The sequence below is a fragment of the Ctenopharyngodon idella genome, chromosome 5, assembly GCF_019924925.1.
Source record: "Ctenopharyngodon idella isolate HZGC_01 chromosome 5, HZGC01, whole genome shotgun sequence".
Lineage (NCBI taxonomy): Eukaryota > Metazoa > Chordata > Actinopteri > Cypriniformes > Xenocyprididae > Ctenopharyngodon > Ctenopharyngodon idella.
Genome location: NC_067224.1, coordinates 24,189,923 through 24,215,873, shown reverse-complemented (window position 1 = coordinate 24,215,873; position 25,951 = coordinate 24,189,923). Strand labels below are relative to the sequence as shown.

At 39.5% G+C, this 25,951-nt stretch overlaps 2 protein-coding genes across 3 annotated transcripts in view; one reads left to right on the top strand and one right to left on the bottom strand.

The window, feature by feature from the left end:
• The window catches only part of wscd2 (WSC domain containing 2), a 54,712-nt gene extending 44,026 nt beyond the window's left edge, over window positions 1-10,686 (top strand). For both annotated transcript variants that reach the window (XM_051893480.1, XM_051893481.1), the window contains exons 8-10: window positions 5,557-5,721; window positions 5,815-6,015; window positions 7,352-10,686. In XM_051893480.1, the coding sequence (XP_051749440.1) occupies window positions 5,557-5,721; window positions 5,815-6,015; window positions 7,352-7,704 (719 nt within the window). In that variant the 3' untranslated portion in view covers window positions 7,705-10,686. The remainder of the gene's footprint in view (window positions 1-5,556; window positions 5,722-5,814; window positions 6,016-7,351) is intronic.
• A 2,777-nt stretch (window positions 10,687-13,463) lies between these two features.
• LOC127512517 (chemerin-like receptor 1) lies at window positions 13,464-20,651 on the bottom strand. Its single transcript, XM_051893491.1, has 2 exons — window positions 15,856-20,651; window positions 13,464-14,977 (listed from the first exon to the last, which is right to left on the bottom strand). Exon 2 carries the CDS (start codon window positions 14,941-14,943, stop codon window positions 13,912-13,914), a length of 1,032 nt encoding a protein of 343 aa, XP_051749451.1. The 5' UTR covers window positions 14,944-14,977; window positions 15,856-20,651; the 3' UTR covers window positions 13,464-13,911.
• Between the last annotated feature and the right edge of the window lie 5,300 nt (window positions 20,652-25,951).

The following is a 25,951-nucleotide window of genomic DNA, read 5'->3' as shown; positions in this document are numbered from 1 at the left end:
TTTGCAAAATTCACACTTCCTCTTCACTTGCTCCAAGTTCGCTGTCAAAGTTAGCAAAAAACGGACTCCTTGTTTTGGTTTCAAGAGTGGTCAAAGGTGATCATTCTACCAAATGTAAATTTGACACTAAATCGATTGTAGATATATCTGAATGCATGATATATATGATATATATTCATGCACATATATATTTGCATGATATAATTTCAATAAATGCACACTTGCAACACTTAAATAACGCAACTGTTCTGCTGTGCGAGCAGAGCCTTCTTCTGAAACACATAAACATGCATTTGACCAAAAAAAAAAAAAAAAACCACACACACTCACACACACGCTCTGTTGACTATGAGGGAGGGCAGCATAATGTTGAAAAACTTGATCTGTGTAACCACAAAGGCGCAGTGACAATAAATACTGTCCTTGTAATCCCTTATGAAAAATAAGTACTTGAAGTTAATTTTTTGAAGTATACTTATGTAATGTTCAAGTATATTTTTAAGTATACTTTATGTAGTAATTATGCTAATACCAATGTGTACTAGTAGTAAACTTGTAAGTGTACCATTTCTGTGCTGCTTGGGATTTATTAGCCCAATTGAAGTATATGTTTAAGTGTACTACAAGTGTAACAGTAGTAAACTTTAAGTGCACAACTAGTTCACAACTAAGTTTCTTATTTGTACTGCATCTGTACTACAAGTGAACTTATATTAGTAGTTTACTATTTTAATACTAGTAGTACATTTTTAGTTTATGAAAGTACACTTTGAAGTGTACTCTAAGTAAACTACTAGTTTAGTAGTTTTATACTGCAAGCTGTTAATTTTTATACTTGAAATATACCTTTAACTGTACTTTAACATTTTATTATAGCTTCATGCATCCTTTTTTTAATCAACACTTGAATGTGGGTAAGTTTCATGAAGAAAGGCAACATTTCAAACAAAAATTTGGGAAAATGTATTTTTTTGTCAAAGACTATGTCTGGATCAGATTCAGAATGATGATTGAAACACAGATGGAGTAGATCACGTCCAACACCCCCAAAGTTCACAATTTCTTTCAGTAACATTAGGTACTCAGAATTAGAAACATATCTGTTTTCCTTATAAATCAATATATTCAAACAATGTAAGTTTGTAAGACTGTATGTAAAACTGTTAAAAAAAAAAGAAGTATATTTAGCCTACTCAATCAAAAGATTAAACAAAACTACAAGTCAAGTATACTTTTAACACTTAATTATACTTTTAAGTATATCTCGATCAAAAGATTGAGTACAAGTATAGACCAAATATACTTTTATATTAGTACTATACAGGTGCTGGTCATATAATTAGAATATCGTGAAAAAGTTCATTTTTTTATTGTAAATTATTTTAAAAAATGAAACTTTCATATATTCTAGATTCCCTACATGTAAAGTAAAACATTTCAAAAGTTTTTTTTTTTTTTTTAATTTGTTGATTAGAGCGTACAGCTCATGAAAGTCCAAAATCCAGTATCTCAAAATATTAGAATATTTACATTTGAGTTTCATTAAATGACCATCCCTACAGTATAAATTCCGGGTATCTTTTGTTCTTTGAAACCACACTAATGGGGAAGACTGCTGACTTGGCAATGGTCCAGGAGACAATCATTGACACCCTCCACAAAGAGAGTAAGTCACAGAAGGTCATTACTGAATGGGGTGGCTGTTTACAGAGTGTATATCAAAGCATATTAAATGCAAAGTTGACTGGAAGGAAGAAATTGGGTAGGCAAAGGTGCACAAGCAACAGGGATGACCGCAAGCTTGAGAATACTGTCAAGTAAAGCCAATTCAAACACTTGGGAGAGCTTCACAATGAGTAGAATGAAGCAGGAGTCAGCGCATCAAGAGTCACCACACTCAGACATCTTCAGGAAAAGGACTACCAAGCCACTTCTGAACCAGAGACAACGTCAGAAGCATCTTACCTGGGCTAAGGAGAAAAAGAACTGGACAGTGAACAGTGGTCAAAAGTCCTCTTTTCAGATAAAAGTAAATTTTGCATTTCATGTTGAAATCATGGTCCCAGAGTCTGAAGGAAGACTGGAGAGGCACAGAATCCAAGCTGCTTGAAGTCTAGTGTGAAGTTTCTGAAGTCAATAATGATTTGGGGGGGCCGTGACGTCTGCTGGTGTTGGTCCATTGTGTTTTATCAAGTGCAAAGTCAATGCAGCCATCTTCCAGGAGATTTTGGAGCACTTTATGTTTCCATCTGCTGACAAGCTTTATGGAGATGCTGATTTCCTTTTCCAGCAGGACTTTAGCACCTGCACACAGTGCAAAAACCACTTCCAAGTGGTTTGCTGAGCATGATATTACTGTGCTTTATTGGCCAGCCAATATGCCTGACCTGAATCTATGGGATATTTTCAAGAGAAAGATGAGAAACAGTCGATCCAACAATATACAGATGATCTGAAGGCTCAATAGTGCCTCAGCAGTGCCACAGGCTGATCACTTCCATGCCACACTTCACTGATGAAGTAATTTGTGCTAGGAGCAAGTCATTTGCTGTAGTATGTCCTGCCGATCAAGTATTGAGTGCACAAAAGAACATACTTTAAATAACTTGAACTTTTCTGTTTTGCAAATCCATTTTTTGATTGATCTTAGGAAATATTCTAATATTTTGAAATACTGGATTTTGGACTTTCATGAGCTGTACGCTCTAATCATCAAAATTTAAAAAAAAAAAACTTTTGAAATGTTTTACTTTACATGTAGGGAATCTAGAATATATGAAAGTTTCATTTTTAAAAATAATTTATAATAAAAAAATGAACTTTTTGATGATATTCTAATTATATGACCAGCACCTGTATACTATAATATTAGATAATAACTTACACAGATAAGGTTAGTAAGCTATTTTATCACACTAAAATTATGTTACCACACATAATATTTGCATTTTGTAGCTATACTTTTGAAACCATGTGTATTTTGACATTTATAGACTGGCCCCTTTCACTTCCACAGGAAATTTCTTGAAATATTTACTATAAATTACTATTTATTTTTTCTTTTCTATAATTAAAACAAAATATATGAAATATTAAACTAAATTTTAAGTATTATATAAAATTATTTATAATGTTAAACAACACAAGCACAATATTTTTAAATGAGGAATTTGGCTTAAATTACATTAAATGAACTGTACTGCAATCATTGTGGGCCCCTAGAATCATTCCCACCTTTCACCCCATTGTCTCTGGCCCTGCTTCCCAATAAAAGTACAAACTCATCTCATTTCATTCTCGGTCTGATAGTCATCAGCTCTGTGGTTCAAATTCTTAATGGTCATCATGAACTGGTCCAAACCAAACTTGAAATCTAAGCAAGAAAACATGTGATGTGTGCATTATTAGCCTTCCCACTGTTTATCAAACTGCTCAAATTTGATAGAGACATGAGCAGCAGTGAAGCGGGGGTTTCGATGCCGAGTCTGTTTTTGCTGCGCTGCTGGCGCTCACTTAAAGTAAAAGCACACTTTTGATAGACAAAATAAATATCATTTCACACAAAAAGTGTTGAAAATGCACAGAATGAGCATTTCTTGTGTGTTTTAACAAGAATTTATGTCAGAAAAGAAAATTAAGAATCAAAAATATTATAGAAGATTTACCCATTTAAACATGTTTTTAATTATTTAGTTTGGGTTAAAGTATGATGTATTATAAAAACTAAAGTAAACTAGCCAGAAAATACAAACCCGATTCCAAAAAAGTTGGGACACTTTACAAATTGTGAATAAAAAAGGAATGCAATGATGTGGAAGTTTCGAATTTAAATATTTTATTCAGAATACAACATAGATGACATATCAAATGTTTAAACTGAGAAAATGTATCATTTTAAGGGAAAAATAAGTTGATTTTAAATTTCATGGCATCAACACATCTCAAAAAAGTTGGGACAAGGCCATGTTTACCACTGTGTAGCATCCCCTCTTCTTTTTATAACAGTCTGCAAACGTCTGGGGCCTGAGGAGACAAGTTGCTCAAGTTTAAGAATAGGAATGTTGTCCCATTCTTGTCTAATACAGGCTTCTAGTTGCTCAACTGTCTTTGGTCTTCTTTGTCACATCTTCCTCTTTATGATGCACCAAATGTTTTCTATGGGTGAAAGATCTGGACTGCAGGCTGGCCATTTCAGTACCCGGATCCTTCTTCTACGCAGCCATGATGTTGTAATTGATGCAATATGTGGTCTGGCATTGTCATGTTGGAAAATGCAAGGTCTTCCCTGAAAGAAGATATACCTTATTGGATATACCTTTCAGCATTGATGGTGCCTTTCCAGATGTGTAAGCTGCCCATGCAACACGCACTCATGCAACCCCATACCATCAGAGATGCAGGCTTCTGAACTGAGCGCTGATAACAACTTGGGTTGTCCTTACCCTCTTTAGTCCGGATGACATGGCGTCCCAGTTTTCCAAAAAGAACTTCAAATTTTGATTTGTCTGACAACAGAACAGTTTTCCACTTTGCCACAGTCTATTTTAAATGAGCCTTGGCCCAGAGAAAACGCCTGTGCTTCTAGATCATGTTTAGATATGGCTTCTTTTTTGACCTATAGAGTTTTAGCCGGCAACGGCGAATGGCACGGTGGATTGTGTTCACCGACAATGTTTTCTGGAAGTATCCCTGAGCCCATGTTGAGATTTCCATTACAGTAGCATTCCTGTATGTGATGCAGTGCTGTCCAAAGGCCCGAATATCACGGGCATCCAGTATGGTTTTCCGGCCTTGACCCTTACGCACAGAGATTGTTCCAAATTCTCTGAATCTTTGGATGATATTATGCACTGTAGATGATGATAACTTCAAACTCCTTTCTGATATTGCTCCACTATTTTTTGCCGCAGCATTGGGGCAATTGGTGATCCTCTGCCCATCTTGACTTCTTATAAGTTTATGAGATTTGTAAATTATTGCATTCCTTTTTTATTCACAATTTGTACAGTGTCCCGACTTTTTTGGAATCAGGTTTGTATGATATATAAACATTCTTTTAGTTATTACACAGACAGATATATAGGCTCTAGCACTACCCAAATCAAACCCGAGTTTGCTCTTTTTTTCGCTGAGTTTGCTGCTAAACGTGCACGCGGCAGATGATGTAAAACACAAAGCTTACCTCATTCGTGTGCAGCAATGGATGACACGAGGCTTTTATTTATTTACATTTATATGCGAATGTTGTACACCTCTTCATGTTAACAAACTTTCAAAACTATCAAGTTTATAAATGACCAACTTATAAAAACAAATTTATAGCTGTCTTTGTAAAGAAATGCTCGCTTTATATATAGCTTGGAGCCGCTGCTGTGACACTGTACAAACGCTTCCAGTGTGAATACTCGCGCGTGTCTGCAGCTGCAGCGAAGATGTAGATACGCTCACACGCTGCTCATGTGCCGCTCAAGCTTGCGGTGTGAAACGAGCGTAAGGATTCTTTTCACTTCGATATCTCATGTTTGGTCCGATGTGTGTCCTTCTTTATCTCTACAGATAATCGCTGTATGGACCGGCGCTTTTTACCCACTCGTTCCAAGCACCTAATGGCACTTGCTAGTTTCCCAGGAGCGGGGAATACCTGGGCCCGTCACCTTATTGAACTGGCCACAGGTTACTACACAGGGAGCTACTACTTTGACGGCTCACTGTACAACAAAGGTTAACTTTAACTTTTAGTTCTTCATTAAGCCATCGTATTCTCTCTTGCTTGCTCATGGTCTTCCTCTCTTGTTGAACTCTTTGAATGTGCAGGATTCAAAGGGGAGAGAGATCACTGGCGCAGCGGTAGAACCATATGTATCAAGACCCATGAGAGTGGCAGGAAGGAGATTGATGCCTTTGACGCTAGCATCCTTATGATCCGGAACCCTTATAAAGCACTCATGGCTGAATTTAACCGAAAGTATGGCGGCCATATTGGATTTGCCTCTCAAGCTCACTGGAAGGGGAAAGGTGAGAGATGAAAGCTTGATCTAAAACCTAGTGCTACTCACATGAAGCACATAACCATGTTAACTGGCTCTATTAACTTTCTTTCCTACTGCTGCCATATTGATCTGTCCATGTCCTCTTCCATAATAAAACTCTGGTTTGACATAAACATAATGCTGAGCTAATGGTGCAATACTGTGAAAAGCATACAAAATACATCCATTGAGGTAAATAGAATATTTTAATCATCTTAATTGTTTCATAGATATTTTTCAGCACTGACTGAAATGCAAATATATTTTAGTCAAAATTTTTCTCAACTCATTTTCACTGAGCTCATCGCTATATATGCTGGCATTATCTGTATCTCAGTCCAGTTCGGACGTTTAGCATAGATCAAATCATGATCAAAAGAACTTCTGTTTTTTTCTTGACGTTGACATCAGTTTGAGGGTAAATCTGCTGTACTGTGGTCAGGAAGCATGCACTCATCAAACACAAGAAGCCATGACTGTCTTTAATGTGGTTTTGTTGAGAATCTTTTCCCTTTTTAACTCTGAAACCTCCAGAAAACTAATATGCAGAGAAGCTGGTGCTTATTTTTAGGCACACAAGTCTCTTATAGGCACCAAATACATGTTACTGGTGTTTACTTCTTTAATGGTTAATGGTTATAACTATTAAACCAAGACAAATTTGTGAACAGTGGTCAGTAAAAAGATTGTGCAAAGTTGTCTTAACCCCAACAAAACCATTTTTAAGCAACATTTGCTTCTTGTTCTTCTTTTTTTTATATACATTTTTTCCCACAGAGAAGCAGATGCTTGTGACATTTTGGTGTCTTCGAAATGAGCACTTTGTCATTCTGTTTTTGTTTCATTTTTGATTAGGTTTCTGTAATTTTAATGACGTGTTTTTTTTAACTCTTTTCTTAAAATGTGTTCCTCAGTTGTTGTTTCAATGTTTTTGTTGACATGCCAACAAGCTTATTGGTTCTTTCTAATGCGTCACACTAACCAAAATACAGAAGCATTTAAAAAAATCAGCATTTTTTGCTTCTACAGAGGTTCTAATGCACTAAATCTTAGGCACCATGGGACATTTTTGGGACATATTGTAAGACATGGGTGTCCAATCCTGCTCCTGGAGGGCCACTGTCCTGCAGAGTTCAGCTCCAATCCCAATTAAACACACCTGAACAGTTAATCAAGGTCTTACTAGGCATACTACAAACATACAGGCAAGTTGGAGCTAAACTCTGCAGGACAGCGGCCCTCCAGGACCGAGTTTAAACACCCCTGCTGTAAAATGTTATTTTTAAAAAAAAAGTTAAACTCTCTCTCTCTCTCTCAATCAGAGTGGCCAGAGTTTGTGAAGAACTACGCTCCATGGTGGGCATCCCACACACTAGACTGGCTGAAATATGGGAAGAAAGTTCAAGTAGTGCACTTTGAGGATTTAAAACGGGACCTTTTCTCTCAGTTAAAAGACATGGTCATCTTTCTGGGCCTGGAAGTGTCAGAGGACCGCCTGCTGTGTGTGGAAGGACAGAAAGATGGGAACTTTAAACGCTCTGGGCTCAGAAAGCTGGAATATGACCCTTACACGCCTGAAATGCGTGCCACCATTGACGGGCTTATTAAGACTGTGGACACGGCACTCAGAAAGAGAAACATGTCCGGTGTACCTGGGGAGTACAGGCCCAGATGATACTCATCTCTTGACTTTTGCTTTTTTTCACACACATTTTTTCCTTGAACTTTTTTCCCTAGAATATAAAATTGTTTATTGTCATCCTCCTTGTTTGCTTTCAGTTTGCACAAAAGTACTCCTGAAAAACTGGTTGTCCTATCACGAATAATCTAAAGATACACTACATAGTAAGACATGGGCTTGTGCAACAATTTGTCCCCTGTTAATTTGGCTTTAAGTTTAACTACCATGGATCCATCTTCATTAGGCCAATTTAAGTGGTTTGTCATCACGGGCAATGATGCTTTTTTATGAAAGTGCCTGTTGCCGCCAAGACATCCGGGTCAGCTATTTAGATGGACACATCACATCTGTGTTTCATTGAGTTTGCTTTTCCTGCCACTACTGGACTATGATCCATTAGGCACTTCAGTCTAATTGGGAATATATGGATAATGATTTCATGTTTAACATTGGAACCCCAGCTCCCTGTTTCTGAAAAATATGTGAACATTGCCTTCCGATTATGATGCTTCTTAAAACCGATCAGTAAAATAGGTATATGGACAACAAAAATCCTCAAGCTGTACCACATGTATTAGATAAATGCATGGACAACTCAAAAAACATGTTGTCTGGTACCTGCCTTCAGTGATTTGCAGGCAAATTGCAGATATAGTCCTTTATAGGGCTGTTGAATTATAACCAAGTTAGTTTAGAGCACTTCTATGTTAAAGGGGGGGTATCACACACAGTTTCTGCCAATCTCATGTTAATCTCGGGTACATATAGAGTAGTAGTGCATCCTTCATCTCCAAAAAGTCTTTAGTTTTATCATATTTACAAAAGATACATACGCTGTCCCGAGTCTTTCCGAAAACAGCCGAGCGCCTGGAGGCGTGCCGTGTGAGCAGAGCTAAAGAGTCACGAGCACGCGCAGCTTTTGCGTAGCGATCGTCTGCAAGCTGTCAATGGTCTGCTAAACAAATGTATTTAAACACACACAATACACCATCGCATTATCCCTGGATAACTTTTGAATCACTATAATGAATATAGCGTATGAATGATGAATTTATGAATTCACTACGTTTGTGTTGTTTACATTATATGCACTTAGGCGCCTATTGCCAACAAAACAGACTTTTGAAGCAGTTTTACTCACCACCTGCGGTTCCGACTCATGACCGGGATCATTACTGCTGTGACCGCTCCATCTTTCAGTTTCAAACGATCTGTAAATCCAGCGTTGAACTGGGCCTTGTTTATGAAACCATAAGCGCCGATGCTGAGGGCTGGAGCACCCACAGAAAAACACGAGATATTCTCCATTCATTTTAACCAATAAAAAAGTGATTGCAACTATCAGTTTCTATGGTTATTTTAATAACAAATATCGAGAGCGCATCAATGTAATGCGTGAGCACAAAACTCTCAGCTCCACTGAACACTGGGTTCTTTGGGAAGCAAGGTTATCTTTGCCTCACAACCCAAAACACCCTTCTTTGGTGACATTGTTGATTTCGTGAAGTCCTGTGACCTGTGCAGCACTGCCGACGACTTCTGTAAAGCCAAACGCGCGTTGATGGGCGTGCTCTTGCTCTCTCACTCTGGTCGACGTGTGCGCACGCGCTCTTCCGGGAGAAGTGCCCGTACAAGGAATTCCGTCCCCGTTGACGTCACACAGGGCCATACTCGAAAAAAAGACAGCAAAGTTTATGAGGATTTGGAAGAGTATTTTTGGCACAGAAATACTCCGTAATACGTCCAACTCGTGTTTTGAAACTTTGGTCATGTTTAGCATGAGAATCCAACTCTTTAACAGTGTAAATAAGTCAGAATTCATGAAATAGCATTATACTCCCCCTTTAAGATCATTTCTTCAAGTTAAATGATTTACCTTTCTATTTTCACTGAGGTTTTAAGATATATTTGCAGTGGGCAATCAAAAAAAAAAAAAAAACAATTCATCTTGTGTTCACAAAGTAAAAGAAATTGGGGCTTCTTGTAAATTGCTAAAAATAACACATTGACTGACACTTTACTCCTTTTCTCCATCATATTTATAGTAATCTATTAAAGGGATACAAGATGAAAATTCTGTTATTTTTTTGTTTGTTTTTGATAGACATGGTCACTATAGACACAGCTCCTACTGTATGTGAGAAGAGTTGTGTATTGATTCTTAAAACATTTGGAACGACATAAAGATGACACATTTTCATTTATTTTTTGATTACCTATCCCTTTAAGCAAAAAAAAACCCTTCCTCACCAATTTATGTTTCGGTTTAGACTATTAGTATAGTTGCAGCACAGTATTGAATAACTTCCCTTTTTCCATTGACATACCTGAAAAGATTCAAAAATCAAATAATTCCTCCCAAATTATGTCAGGTTTTGGATGCAATTATAAACTTGTTCCCTGTAGAAATGTTCAGAATTGTTCTTTTTGTTTTCAGTGTTTTAATTGCAGAAGTCTTTTTTTTTATTCAAAACAGAAAATCAACATTATAATCTATAAAATAATCTAGAATTAAGGGGTGAAAGCAAGTATTAAGCAATGTGCTAAAAAGAGACAAAAAAAAGAGCACCTCACGGGTAAATTTCTGCTTTTCAGCTAGAGACCTAACAAATAAAATTCAATATATGTAAATAAATACACATATATATTTTTGTAATGCTCACATGGAGAATTACTTTCAAAGACGGAAAAGTATCACCTCTATTTTTGAAAAGGCTTTTAAATTTGAGCATTACATGCTTTTCATTTCAAAAAGGAACAAACCTGAAGTGTCTTTCTGAATGTATTTTGTATGGAATGAATGTAAGGAATTTCTACCAAATAGGAAAATCAGAGTGATTGCCAGCAGTGTAAAGGAAATTAATGATTTCTATTAAAATTGTAAGCTGAGAGAACTGTGTGAATGAGGAAAGCTTTTGCTCTTGTTTGGTGCTTGATGCATAGGATGTCCTGGTCAATAAATTGTAAAGCCCCAAATTCTCAGAGGCCCAACATTCTTTTATGTATTTAGTTAGTTTTGTATATATTTATTTAAGGCTTATCAGGATTTAAAGTATGGTTTTAAGTATTTACAAACCCGATTCCAAAAAAGTTGGGACCCTGTAGAAATTGTGAATAAAAAAGGAATGCAATAATTTACAAATCTCATAAACTTATGTTTTATTCACAATAGAATATAGATAACATATCAAATGTTGAAAGTGAGACATTTTGAAATGTCATGCCAAATATTGGCTCATTTTGGATTTCATGAGAGCTACACATTCCAAAAAAGTTGGGACAGGTAGCAATAAGAGGCCGGAAAAGTTAAATGTACATATAAGGAACAGCTGGAGGAGCAATTTGCAACTTATTAGGTCAATTGGCAACATGATTGGGTATAAAAAGAGCCTCTCAGAGTGGCAGTGTCTCTCAGAAGTCAAGATGGGCAGAGGATCACCAATTCCCCCAATGCTGCTGCGAAAAATAGTGGAGCAATATCAGAAAGGAGTTTCTCAGAGAAAAATTGCAAAGAATTTGAAGTTATCATCATCTACAGTGCATAATATCATCCAAAGATTCAGAGAATTTGGAACAATCTCTGTGCGTAAGGGTCAAGGCCGGAAAACCATACTGGATGCCCGTGATCTTCGGGCCCTTAGACGGCATCACATATAGGAATGCTACTGTAATGGAAATCACAACATGGGCTCAGGAATACTTCCAGAAAACATTGTCGGTGAACACAATCCACCGTGCCATTCGCCGTTGCCGGCTAAAACTCTATAGGTCAAAAAAGAAGCCATATCTAAACATGATCCAGAAGCGCAGGCGTTTTCTCTGGGCCAAGGCTCATTTAAAATGGACTGTGGCAAAGTGGAAAACTGTTCTGTGGTCAGACGAATCAAAATTTGAAGTTCTTTTTGGAAAACTAGTCCGGATGTCATCCGGACTAAAGAGGACAAGGACAACCCAAGTTGTTATCAGCGCTCAGTTCAGAAGCCTGCATCTCTGATTGTATGGGGTTGCATGAGTGCGTGTGGCATGGGCAGCTTACACATCTGGAAAGGCACCATCAATGCTGAAAGGTATATCCAAGTTCTAGAACAACATATGCTCCCATCCAGACGTCGTCTCTTTCAGGGAAGACCTTGCATTTTCCAACATGACAATGCCAGACCACATACTGCATCAATTACAACATCATGGCTGCGTAGAAGAAGGATCCGGGTACTGAAATGGCCAGCCTGCAGTCCAGATCTTTCGCCCATAGAAAACATTTGGCGCATCATAAAGAGGAAGATGCGACAAAGACCAAAGACAGTTGAGCAACTAGAAGCCTGTATTAGACAAGAATGGGACAACATTCCTATTCCTAAACTTGAGCAACTTGTCTCCTCAGTCCCCAGACGTTTACAGACTGTTATAAAAAGAAGAGGGGATGCTACACAGTGGTAAACATGGCCTTGTCCCAACTTTTTTGAGATGTGTTGATGCCATGAAATTTAAAATCAACTTATTTTTCCCTTAAAATTATACATTTTCTCAGTTTAAACATTTGATATGTCATCTATGTTGTATTCTGAATAAAATATTGAAATTTGAAACTTCCACATAATTGCATTCGTTTTTTTATTCACAATTTGTACAGTGTCCCAACTTTTTTGGAATCGGGTTTGTATCATTTTCTGTGTGCATTTAGTGAAAATTCTGATGAAGCTGTTTTCATGGAAAATGAGTTAAGTTTTGGGTAGGACTACCTGTTTGTCCAACCAATGGCAGATGGGTGAAGTGTCTGGAAAACAAACCTCAAAACATTATTTCTGCAATTCTGTTGATTGCTAATGCTTCAAAAATGGTGCGCTTCACCTTTAAATCTCTCTTTACAGCTCTGTTTATTTTTAAATGCTGGTTGTTATGCAACTTCCTAAAGTTAGTATTCATAGGTTTTATCATTCTTTCAGGAAATTGACAAAAAAACGTTTACAGGCTGCAATGTCTTTCTAAGGACAAACTTACTTTCTGAAAAATTGCATCTTATCTTAGATATTCAAAAACAATATATTCAACAGTTTCAGGGCAGCCAAGGTACCACAATGTCTCACGTTTTCTACTCTTTTCACAGGGGAAGTTTGATATGAACCGCACTTGATTGGCCAGTGCTCAAAGCTCATTTAGTGGTAAACGAAGTGTCTGATAAAGTTACTGCATGCATAACAACTGAGATCTGACTACACGCATAGCCAGTCCGTTTTACTCAGCAGTTGTATTAACCACTGCTATACTAAATGATCAGAAGTACAGTGCTGCAGACTGCAACTAAATGGTCTAAACCAAACTTCTAACTCAAAAGTAAATTTGTGAATCTTTTTGACTGGTCATTTTGACTAATGATGACACCATGATGGCTTGATTTTTAATTGTCATAGATTTGTATATTTTGTTACATTATGGCCATCTGAATTGCCGTCTGCATCCCTGACTAATTGAGTGTTAATTAGCATTTTTGAATGAAAACTGCAAATAATAAAGGTAAATGCGTGTTAAAACATGTTAAAAAGATTCCATGAAAAAACATCTTACCAGATACATGCAAATACATTTTTGTAAAGCTTATAAGCAGGAAGTATTAAAAGACAGGAAGTATCACATCATGCTTGCCATATAAAAATGGAATAAAGCTGAAGCGTCTTTCTGAATATATTGTGTATGGATTGAATTACTTATCGGCCTATCATATAATTAAGAAAATTACCAACACTTAAGAGAAACTGTTAGAACAAGATTTTGTATATTTTTAATGTATATTTTAGCAAAACAGAGTGAGAGACATGTGGAGCATAACAAGATTTGTTGATCTTGGTCAAATGATGCTCAATGCATTCAATCGTCAATAAATTCAAAACCCCAAATTATTTGATGCCCCACTCCAAATATTTATGTATATGCGATGCGTTGATCAGTAACATGCAAAAATGATAAGATAAAATCAGTAAATTCTGCAAAATCATTGAGCAAAATGGCATTTTAATATACAAAACTTTTGTAGAAAGTAGCTTTTATTGAACCTATTTACATTGATTTATTCTAGACATTTCATGCAACAGACAAACAATTGTACAACTTGTTAATGTTCCATCTTTTCTATAGGCCAGCACTCTCCAGTCCGACGTGGAAGAGAATGAAGAAAAATATCTTTTGTCCAATAATTGTTTTAAAATTTCAGACAGCAGTGGAAAGTCTGTTATCCACAGAATTGGTATTGGTAGTTCTTTGGAAAGCGCTCCGGGTCTCCTCATCAAAGGCGCTCTCAATCTTTGACAGGAAGGAATAGCATTTCTTCTTCAAATCCTTGGCCATGAATGCATAGAGGAATGGGTTTATAAAGCTGTTTGCAGTGGCAAGGGCTGCAGATATTTGTTGGGCCGTGTGAAAGACAGGATCATGCTTAGTTTTGCCCACCTCTAGAATAGAAGTAATGTGAAATGGCAACCAACAGACAAAAAAAGTAGTAATCAGTAATGTCATGATCTTGTACGGCTTGGTGAGTTTGGAAACTTGGTTTTCTCTAAGTTTACAGATCAGGACGGAGTAACAGGTGGAAATGGTCAGGAACGGAATTAAAAACCCAAAAGTAAAGCGTGTGTACACAATGGTACTGTGGTGATCTTTATAGTTGTTATAACATTTGACCGTACGTGAGTCATGTGTAATATCTGTAATATCTCTAAATTTGGCAGGTGGAATGCTAAGCAAAGCAGACACAAACCAAACCATCATAACAACTAAAGAAGCTTTCTTTATAGTGCGTCGATTTTGGGCCCAGACAGGAAACTTGACTATGATGCAGCGATCCACACTAATGATGACCAGGATGAAAATGCTGCTGTACATATTGATGGTCATAACAAAAGAGGTGAACTTGCACATGAAGAGCCCAAAGATCCAGTCATCCGTAACTATTCTGCTAATGATGAAAGGGAGAGTAGCGCAGAAAATGAAGTCAGACAAAGCCAGGCTCAGGTACCAGGTGGTGTTCACTGACTTCTTCATCTTAAAACCAGTAATCCAGATCACCGCACCATTTCCAACGATGCCAAGAAGGAATATGATCACATTAAGAATAACTGTGATTACACATGCTGCTTCCTTGCAGTATCCAACAGGTAAATCCACAGGAATGTTTTTTGCGTGATTTTTAAGCTCATTTTCAATATCACTGTAGTCGTGATCTGTTTCTAGAGCTGGATCCATTATGTCTTGTTAGAACTAAACAGGAAGTAGAGTTCTGTAATGAAAACAACAAAAATATATCCAAATATATTTAAAGTAGTAATTTTGCATATTTCTAAAAATTAATGCATTGGCTGAGCAAAAACATCATGACACTAGTACCACACAAGGGATGCAAAAGTCTCCTATTAAAAACATAATAATTTGCAAATAATTACAACTGCCTTTCCCATCATTTCATCAGGTTACTTTAGGTATAGGCCTACTGAAATGAGTCAAAATTGTCTCTGCCACTTTTTGAAACATCTCGCTGCACGGATATACCTAATACAAAATTTACATCTCCATTTGACTAGCAATGATTAGCAATTCATTTGTTTGTGTTAAATAAGAGGCAATCTGGCGCTGGAATGTGTCGTTTTTGAAATCTCACTGAGTGCTCGTTGCCACTGTCAGTGGCGCAACTGTTCTCTTGGCGCTCGAGCACAGACTTCACTCAGACGAGCGCTTCAATCTATCGCTTAACACAGTTGCGGAGACAATCTATTCGTTCCGGTGAAATCACAAAACAAAAAGCACACAAACATGTCCATGCTCTTGATACACAATCACTGATGAACACCTTTGTTTTTAATAATAATAAAAAAAAAACTATATGAGGGAGGATTAGAACCCAGAACCTCTCTGACACGATGAACAAGAGTTCTACCACCAGAACATTAAGGCACATGAACATTCCATGCTAATCTAATTCACATACATGAAGAATCTCAAGGACTAACAATATATTGAATTATAGTAGATGTAAGGATGAAACTCTCACGTTAAACATGACTTGTGTTGATAAATTAAACCAATGTACTATTTAAATTAGTACACTGAAATAGTACTAGTTAGTACTGGCTTTTGAGTGACATCTAAAGAATAACTTACCTCACAAAGTGCCTCACAATGCCGTTGCCCAAAGTATACTTCCTTTTTTTTATGTGTACACACAGCTGCATAGCCTTTTAAGCTGCAGTTCTGAAATTTTGGGGCGTGGGCGCCTATGAGGTGTATTTTGTGTCATTGCTTAGCTAACTGTGAGAGGTGGATTGTGCGATGGACTACCTACCGAATGAAAACGGTCGTGTACTTTTATGTGAGAGGATGGTACGTCACAGTGACGCCTCCAGGATTTTTTTATGGGGTGGGCAAATGGGGTCAGTAAAAATTTTAGGGTGGCACACGTTTTGTGAGGCTGTGTTGGGTGGACTTTGGTCCCTCTAGAGGGGTCTGGGGGCATGCCACCTGTAAGAAAATTTTGTACATTTTAAAGTTAAATTCATCAATCTGGTGCACTTTCCATGTTCAGTGTGCAAATTGGGGGAAAAATGTCCTAATTTTTACACTTGGAAGAAATAAACCCTTGAGCTTTTATTTAGACAGTAAACTAACGTTTCTGTGAAAGGTCTACAAACGCTTCTTATTACAAATCGAATGAAATGCTGTAATTTTCACACAAAAATATTGGAAACTATGCAAATGTGAAAATAATGTGCAACTAGTGCCTGCTATGTCCCCACAGCACATGCAGAGATTGCTGGAGTCCACTCACTGTGAACCGAGAATACACCTGATCGTGAGAGCAAAGTGAGCACTTCATTTTGATACGGTCAGAGCAAACAGACTATATACATAATTAAATCGCAGTCTTTTGGACTAAAGAGACTAAAGCATTATCGCGCTTTCAATTTTAGTTCTTTTGACAGCAATGGCGCAAAACACGACATTAAATAATTTTATGTTATTATGAGAAGTTAAGACTAGCGGGCCCACAGTGTAGGTAATGAATGAGAAACTGCAGTAAATAAAACAAGTTCAAGTTCCGAGTTCAAGTTCTGTTTATTTATATAGCACTTTTAAAACAGCCACACGACTGACCAAAGTGCTGTACAAAGGATCAGACAAAAGATATAAAGGAAAAAAATATACGATAAACACAACTAAAACACAATAAAACAAAGTCAGACCCCAATTTATACAAAACTAAATAAATATGTTAAATAAAACCAAAGAAAACAAGGTAAACAAGAAAATTAATTATAAGCCATGGAAAACAAGTGTGTTTTTAGTAGAGACTTAAAAGTGGTTAGGGAAGGGGCTAACCTAATTTCTAGAGGCAGATTATTCCACAACCGTGGCCCAACCACAGAAAACGCTCTATCCCCTCTGCGTTTGAGTCTGGAATGTGGGACTAAAAGAAGGTTCTGGTCACTGGATCTTAAACTTCTGGAAGGAGTATAAGGTTGCAGCAGTTCAGATAAATAAATGGGGGCTAAATCACGTAGGGATTTATAAACAAATAAAATGATTTTAAAATCAACTCTGAATTTAATAGGCAGCCAATGAAGGGTCCTCAAAATTGGAGTGATATGAGCAGGCCTCGCCATGATCGACCAAAGAAGTTGAGTGCACGTGCTCAGCATCATATCCAGAGGTTGTGTTTAGGAAATAGATGTATGAGTGCTGCCAGCATTGCTGCAGAGGTTGAAGGGGTGGGGGGTCAGCCTGTCAGTGCTCAGACCACACACCGCACACTGCATCAAATTGGTCTGCATGGCCGTCGTCCCAGAAGGAAGCCTCTTCTAAAGATGATGCACAAGAAAGCCCGCAAACAGTTTGCTGAAGACAAGCAGACTAAGGACATGGATTACTGGAACCATGTCCTGTGGTCTGATGAGACCAAGATAAACTTATTTGGTTCAGATGGTGTCAGACGTGTGTGGCGGCAACCAGGTGAGGAGTACAAAGACAAGTGTGTCTTGCCTACAGTCAAGCATGGTGGTGGGAGTGTCATGGTCTGGGGCTGCATGAGTGCTGTCGGCACTGGGGAGCTACAGTTCATTGAGGGAACCATGAATTCCAACATGTACTGTGACATACTGAAGCAGAGCATGATCCCCTCCCTTCGGAGTATTCCAACATGATAACGACCCCAAACACACCTCCAAGACGACCACTGCCTTGCTAAAGAAGCTGAGGGTACCTAAACCCTATTGAGCATCTGTGGGGCATCCTCAAACGGAGGGTGGAGGAGCACAAGGTCTCTAACATCCACCAGCTCCGTGATGGAGTGGAAGAGGACTCCAGTGGCAACCTGTGAAGCTCTGGTGAACTCCATGTCCAAGAGGGTTAAGGCAGTGCTGGCTGGCTAGATAGATAGATAGATAGATAGATAGATAGATAGATAGCCCTAGGCTATTATTTTTAGGCCCACATTATTATTATTATTATTATTATTATTATTATCATCAGTAGAGGTAGGTAGGCCTATTATCATTACTAGGCTATTGTTATAATTGGCAGTAGCACCAGACTTCTAATGTGAGCTTGCAGGCATTATTATTATTATTATTATTATTATCATCATCAGTAGGCCTATTATCATTACTAGGCTATTGCTATAATTGGGAATTGGCACCAGACCTCTGATATTAATTTATGCTTTATTATTGTTATTATTACTAGGCCTAATAGTAGGCATCATCTGCATTTTTTACAGAAGCTTGCAGGTAAAGGAAAGCTTTAACTGTAGCCTATATTCTGACTAGTTTATTCATTCATATATATATAAAACTAAATACGACCTCACGTTTTATACATTTGCAGCCTCTAAAACTTACGTCCGTCATAAAAATTAATTCAGATGGTTTGATTTTCTGCATTTTTCGCATCCGTAGCAAATATTTTGAGGGGTGTTTTTGACAATTGAGAGCCACCAAATGACGAATATGAAAAAACGAATACGACAGTTTCGGACTCAGTCAGGGTGCAAGGACCTTAAACTTTTGAGACTTGCGCAGCTTCTCGAGGAGAAATCAAACAAATGAGCGCCGTTTTCTAAAGTCTATGAGCGCAGCACACACAAATAAACTAAATTGACATACTGCAGTTAAATTTTAAAATGTGGTGTTTTTATATTTATAACATTTGAATACAGTTCAGCAACATACATCACACGACCTGACGACCAAGAGAGCTGACAATTGACCATCACTTAATTTACCATCACCTCGCGATTGAAAATGTGACACTGATATGACAGTTCAACAAACAAGTTAAAAATATTAAGTCACTTACATTTTAGACGAAATAATGACTGTTTTGGTCTATTTTAGCAGCGAAAATAGATCCGATGAATCCAAACAAAGATCACAACATAGCGAATCTCACAGCAACACTCAATCGTGTTTTGAATGATTCAGTGTTTTGAACAAATCGTTTGAGTCAAAGATTCAATGACCCATTCACAAACATCTGTCTCATTTTTGATGAATCGGCCGTTTGAACGAATCGTGAATGAACGACTCAATGACTCGCTTAATAAAACCGCTTATCACCTGCATTTGCGCTCACTATCGACAAAACAATCAAATTTGTTAAAAACTTTTTTTTTTTAAATCAGTCCAAACACATTTTAATTTTATTCAGGAGTTATGTATATACAAAACTGTAACTTTTTATGACAGTAGTTTAGTGATAAAAAAAATTTGCCCCCCCCGGGGGGGCGCGCCCCACCGGTTGAGAACCACTGCGTATGGTATCGATTTAATATTGATTCTACAGTATTAGATTGTGGTACCGTACTGAAGCCAAAATTGGGGTATCAAGGCAATACTAGCTTGTGTGTCTTCTGCCTCTGGGCCAGACACTCAGAACTTGGTCAATCCGTTTTTATCTCTCTGGCATGGAGACTAGGGATGTGTAATTTGTCTCACTAGACAAAGACTCTGAACTTATGTTTTATTAATGTTTCTTTCCTCATAGACTGGAGGCTCAGAACATGGTTGTATCTGTTGCTACCTAACAAGTTGTTGAATTAGAGCATGGAACCTGTTTCTGTCTCACCTTTGCAAGCTGGAGACTCAGAACAGCATATCTACAATATCTCTAGATGGGAGGCTCAAACCTTTGTTGATCTGTTTCTGTCTCTCCCCTTACAGGACTGAGACTCAGAACTTGTATCTGTTAGTGTCTCTTTGTTTCAGCCACTGCTGCAGCATCCAAATGGTCCTTCAGGAATGTTTATGGTGGTTTGGGCATAAACATTTTGGATTTGTCTCAAGATGGGTGCAGGGCACAAACTGCCTGTGGGCCCATGAGAAGTCCTGTCCTTCCCTTGCTTGAGGTGCCTGTCAGTTGTCCTAACATCCGTATCTGATGGTGTTTTTGGATATTTGTTTGTGCTAGTCCACCAAGATACAATCAAAATGTAGCAAACTTTTCTCCACTGCTGCAGTCAGAGAGGGACCCTGCCATAAAACTGGAAATTTCCTGAGTTGGGCGGGCCATAAACTTGCTGATTGCAACTGTGACTGGTACTCTTTATTAGTTTTTTCCACAACAGCTATGTCGCCTTGTCTTTTTGTGAAAGTAGTGCATATTTACATATATGAATAACCATATGAAGCATATTGTATGTTTTATACACAGCGAAAATAGCCTATATTGGAGAGAAATTCCAGAATTGTCAGCAGACTGATGATCAAGAACGGTGAACGTTTAGATGGTTGTTAATAAATGGAACATTAAATATCATTTTGGTTTTTAATAAAAAATTTCCCAATAAATAGGCAAGCTCGTAATTACCACTTCAGAAATGGGAAGTAGGAAACTTTTGTTTCGGATTGATCTGTTTTTAGAGTTTATGCTGGGAAAAAATGCTGTTTTATAAAAGATGTCAGACAAGTTAGGATTCATTTTATGGCAAATTTCACAAAGAGTGATTGAATGTCTCACAACTCCTGTGCTGATCTGCTTCACACGCACTGTATGTGCACCCTAGTGTACTTGTGAAAAGTGAAGTACAATTTGGAGGAACCTGAAGTGTCTTCAGATCTTATGATGCTTCTTAAAACCAACATAAATCCTCAAACTATACCAGGTTTATTAGATAAATGCATGGACAACTCAAAAAACAAGGTTTCTTTGTGAAAAGGTTACTGTATGATAAGATCTGGCTCCACAGCATATGACTCACTAACATACATGCACTCATTTTTCTCATTTTCTCATTTAATTTTTCATATGTGGTAGGACTAGACACTAGTCAGTCGTTTTGCTCAGCAGTTTGTATGAACCACTACTATACTAAATGGTCAGAAGTGCATGGCTGCAGACTGCAACTAAACGATTGAGCGATCTGAAACAAAGCATGAATCTTTTTGACAGGTTATTTTGACTAATGATAATGATGAAACAGCATATGGATATGTCTTGAATTTAAATGACTGTCCTAGATTGTTATATTTTGTCACATTGTATAGATTGCAACCATTTGAGTTGCCGGGTGCAGCCCTGCATCCCTGACTAATTTGGTGTTAGGAAGAGCTTGCATGCAAATCACCTCTATAAATACAAAATGTAACAATAATGTATCAACATGACATGTAGCAACATGTTAAAGAGTTTACAAGAAAAACATCTTACCAGATTCATGCAAATACATTTTTGTAAAGTTTATAAGGAAGTATCACATCATGCTTACCATATAAAAATGGAATAAAGCTGAAGCGTCTTTCTGAATGTATTGTGTATGGATTGAATTATTTATTGGCCTGCACTTACCAGCATTTAAAGGAAAGGAAATAATTTTTTTGCTGCCAATTATTTATTATATTTATATTATATGAATTATAATTATGTTGAATTCATATAATATATTCATATTATTATTATATTAGTTGACAATTAATATTAAACTTTGCTTTATAAATAAAATACATGCATTAATATATAAAGCTTTTAAACAAATTAAGCTTACGTATACAGGTGCTGGTCATATAATTAGAATATCATCAAAAAGTTGATTTATTTCACTAATTCCATTCACAAAGTGAAACTTGTATATTATATTCATTCATTACACACAGACTGATATATTTCAAATGTTTATTTCTTTTAATTTTGATGATTATAACTGACAACTAAGGAAAATCCCAAATTCAGTATCTCAGAAAATTAGAATATTGTGAAAAGGTTCAATATTGAAGACACCTGGTGCCACACTCTAATCAGCTAATTTACTCAAAACACCTGCAAAGGCCTTTAAATGGTCTCTCAGTCTAGTTCTGTAGGCTACACAATCATGGGGAAGACTGTTGACTTGACAGTTGTCCAAAAGACGACCATTGACACCTTGCACAAGGAGGGCAAGACACAAAAGGTCATTGCAAAAGAGGCTGGCTGTTCACAGAGCTCTGTGTCCAAGCACATTAATAGAGAGGCGAAGGGAAAGAAAAGATGTGGTAGAAAAAAGTGTACAAGCAATAGGGATAACCGCACCCTGGAGAGGATTGTGAAACAAAACCCATTCAAAAATGTGGGGGAGATTCACAAAGAGTGGACTGCAGCTGGAGTCAGTGCTTCAAGAACCACTACGCACAGACGTATGCAAGACATGGGTTTCAGCTGTCGCATTCCTTGTGTCAAGCCACTCTTGAACAACAGACAGCGTCAGAAGCGTCTCGCCTGGGCTAAAGACAAAAAGGACTGGACTGCTGCTGAGTGGTCCAAAGTTATGTTCTCTGATGAAAGTAAATTTTGCATTTCCTTTGGAAATCAGGGTCCCAGAGTCTGGAGGAAGAGAGGAGAGGCACACAATCCACGTTGCTTGAGGTCCAGTGTAAAGTTTCCACAGTCAGTGATGGTTTGGGGTGCCATGTCATCTGCTGGTGTTGGTCCACTGTGTTTTCTGAGGTCCAAGGTCAACGCAGCCGTATACCAGGAAGTTTTAGACTTGCACACAGTGCCAAAGCTACCAGTACCTGGTTTAAGGACCATGGTATCCCTGTTCTTAATTGGCCAGCAAACTCGCCTGACCTTAATCCCATAGAAAATCTATGGGGTATTGTGAAGAGGAAGATGCGATATGCCAGACCCAACAATGCAGAAGAGCTGAAGGCCACTATCAGAGCAACCTGGGCTCTTATAACACCTGAGCAGTGCCACAGACTGATCGACTCCATGCCACGCCGCATTGCTGCAGTAATTCAGGCAAAAGGAGCCCCAACTAAGTATTGAGTGCTGTACATGCTCATACTTTTCATGTTCATACTTTTCAGTTGGCCAAGATTTCTAAAAATCCTTTCTTTGTATTGGTCTTAAGTAATATTCTAATTTTCAGAGATACTGAATTTGGGATTTTCCTTAGTTGTCAGTTATAATCATCAAAATTAAAAGAAATAAACATTTGAAATATATCAGTCTGTGTGTAATGAATGAATATAATATACAAGTTTCACTTTGTGAATGGAATTAGTGAAATAAATCAACTTTTTGATGATATTCTAATTATATGACCAGCACCTGTACATTCATTTGAGATCTTTGTGAACCTATATAAATTATTAGGCCAATTTCTTTGATTCACATGCATTGATATAGTCAGATATTTTCTTTCCACTGCCTTCTCAAACTGAGAAGCAGCAGTGTTTTTTCCTGCCTTGTAAATGCGTTTAACTTCATGATATTTTTCATAATGATTTCTTAATCTTCAAAGGGGAAGTGAATTGCGTAGTCTCTCTATCAAGAAATGTATCAAACGGACGATCTGCATGTTCCTTGTAATTGGCTGTTTGCCACATGTGTTACACTTCCAAGTGCACACCCTTCAGTTAATCGCAACTTTAGATCAAACCTGAGTTGACAGAGAATGTTTATACAGAGCACTGTGAGACCGCTGAACCTGATCTAAACCAAATTTGATTTATCTGTATTTGTCAACTCTAAACCTACTCTGTGTCACGATCACTGTCTGTTCCTGTCAGTTCCTGGACTCCACTTCCCATAATCCTCCCTTCCAATCACATGCACCAATCACCAATTGCCACACACACCTGCAGATCATTACCTGGACTATTTAAGACACACACACACACACACACACACACACACACACACACACACCCTTTGCGAAGTCTTGATTTGCCGTGGTGATCATTACTAAGCGTTTTCTTGTGGACTGTTTCCTGGTTTCCGTTTGGATTGTTTATTCTTTGTGATTCTCTGCTGCCTGCCCTGAACCTTGCCTGTGTACTGGACTGTGTTTGTTTGCCGCCTGCCCTGATCTCTGCCTGTGACCCGATACTGTTTGTCTGCCGCCTGCCTCGACCATTGCCTGTCCTTGTTTATGTTCCTGCCTTTGCCCCTGTCTACCTGTGTAAATACTGTTCTTAATAAAGCTTGCAAATGGATCCCCGCTCTGCCGACCCATCATTACAGAAGACTTCGCCAACACATGGATCCAGCGGCTTTCCTGAAGAACAATGGCCCGGTAGGAACATCGCACAATTGTTATTAGGACTCACGCAGGGCACACGATCGATAGAGGATTATATCACTGAATATTTGAACATTGCTTATTGGTCAGATCTGCCGGACTGCGTGCTCATAGACTTTTTCTGTGAGGGCATCAATCAGCCACTTAAAAAACAACTCATTCGTGAGGGACCCCGTTCATCCCTAAGTCAGTTTCTGGATTATGCTTTATTGAATGTTGGCTCTCCCTTTACTGTGGGTGTCGCGGAGGAATGCGACACCTCGTCTGGTCGTGTAATGGCTGCCGCGCCAGATGACACTCACAAAATGGCGGCCACCACTACTACAATGCCAAGTCAAGTCCAAGTTAAACTTCCCGAGTCACGTCCCATCTCCGCTGATCTTCTAGATCTACATCACGTCTCTGGATCCGTTTGGGAGCGGAGTGGGTTGCGTTCCAGTGTGGCTGATCCACCGCTGACTTCAGCACGAGCGGCTGGCATTCCTAAGCCTCCGCCGGCCGCTTCGCACTCAAGCCCGCCGGCCGCTACGCCCTCAAGCTCGCCGGTTGCGACGCCCTCAAGCTCGCCGGTTGCGACGCCCTCAAGCTCGCCGGTTGCGACGCCCTCAAGCTCGCCGGTTGCGACGCCCTCAAGCTCGCCGGTTGCGACGCCCTCAAGCTCTCTGGATGCTATGGACAAGATGGCCGCTTTGCCAGTGCCCACGGGCAAGATGGCCGCCCCGCCAGTGTCTGGGAACATAGGGGTCGTCCCAGCCAGTGAGTCCGCTCCACCCCGTGAGCCCGCTGCAGCGCCCACCGAGGAGGTAGGCACAGAGCCACCGCCTCAACCATGCAAACGGAGGAGGAGGAGGAAGAGGAAGAAGGCTTCCTCCATCCCTCAAGGCCCGAAGGCCTTCCCAGAGCCCGCTGTAGGCCCGGAGGTTGTCCCAGAGCAGCCCGCTGCCGTCCCAGAGCAGCCCACTGCCGTCCCAGAGCAATCCGCTCTTCCTGATACGGCCACGGAGGCCGGCGCCGAGCTCCTCGCCCTGCCGCCGCCACCCGAGCTCCTCGCCCTGCCGGCGCCACCCGAGCTCCTCGCCCTGCCGGCGCCACCCGAGCTCCTCGCCCTGCCGGCGCCACCCGAGCTCCTCGCCCTGCCGCCGCCACCCGAGCTCCTCGCCCTGCCGCCGCCACCCGAGCTCCTCGCCCTGCCGCCGCCACCCGAGCTCCTCGCCCTGCCGCCGCCACCCGAGCTCCTTACCCACGAAACCGCCACGGCCTCCGTTGAATTCCCCAAGAACTTTTTGGGGGGGGGGCCATATACCTGAGGGTGGGGAGCTTGTGGGTGGGGACCCTGCACGGCCGTGATCATCAGCGGCCTCCGAACTGCTTGAGCTTGCGGGTGGGGACCTTACACGCCCACGGCCTTCAACCGCCTGTGAACTGCTGTGGCCGGCTACGGACCCTGACCGGCCGTGGTTGCCCAAGCCACCTGACCTGCCGTGGTTGCCCAAGCCACCTGACCTACCGTGGGCGCCCTTGGAACCTAACCCACCATGGCTGCCCGAGTTCCTGGACCTGCATTGGAGACCCCGTTCCCGTCTGCCAACCAGTCTCCAATGTACCCACCCCCCCTCCCTATCTGTGCCATTTACGCCGCAAGGACGCGCCTTCCGGAAGGGGGGCGTTATGTCACGATCACTGTCTGTTCCTGTCAGTTCCTGGACT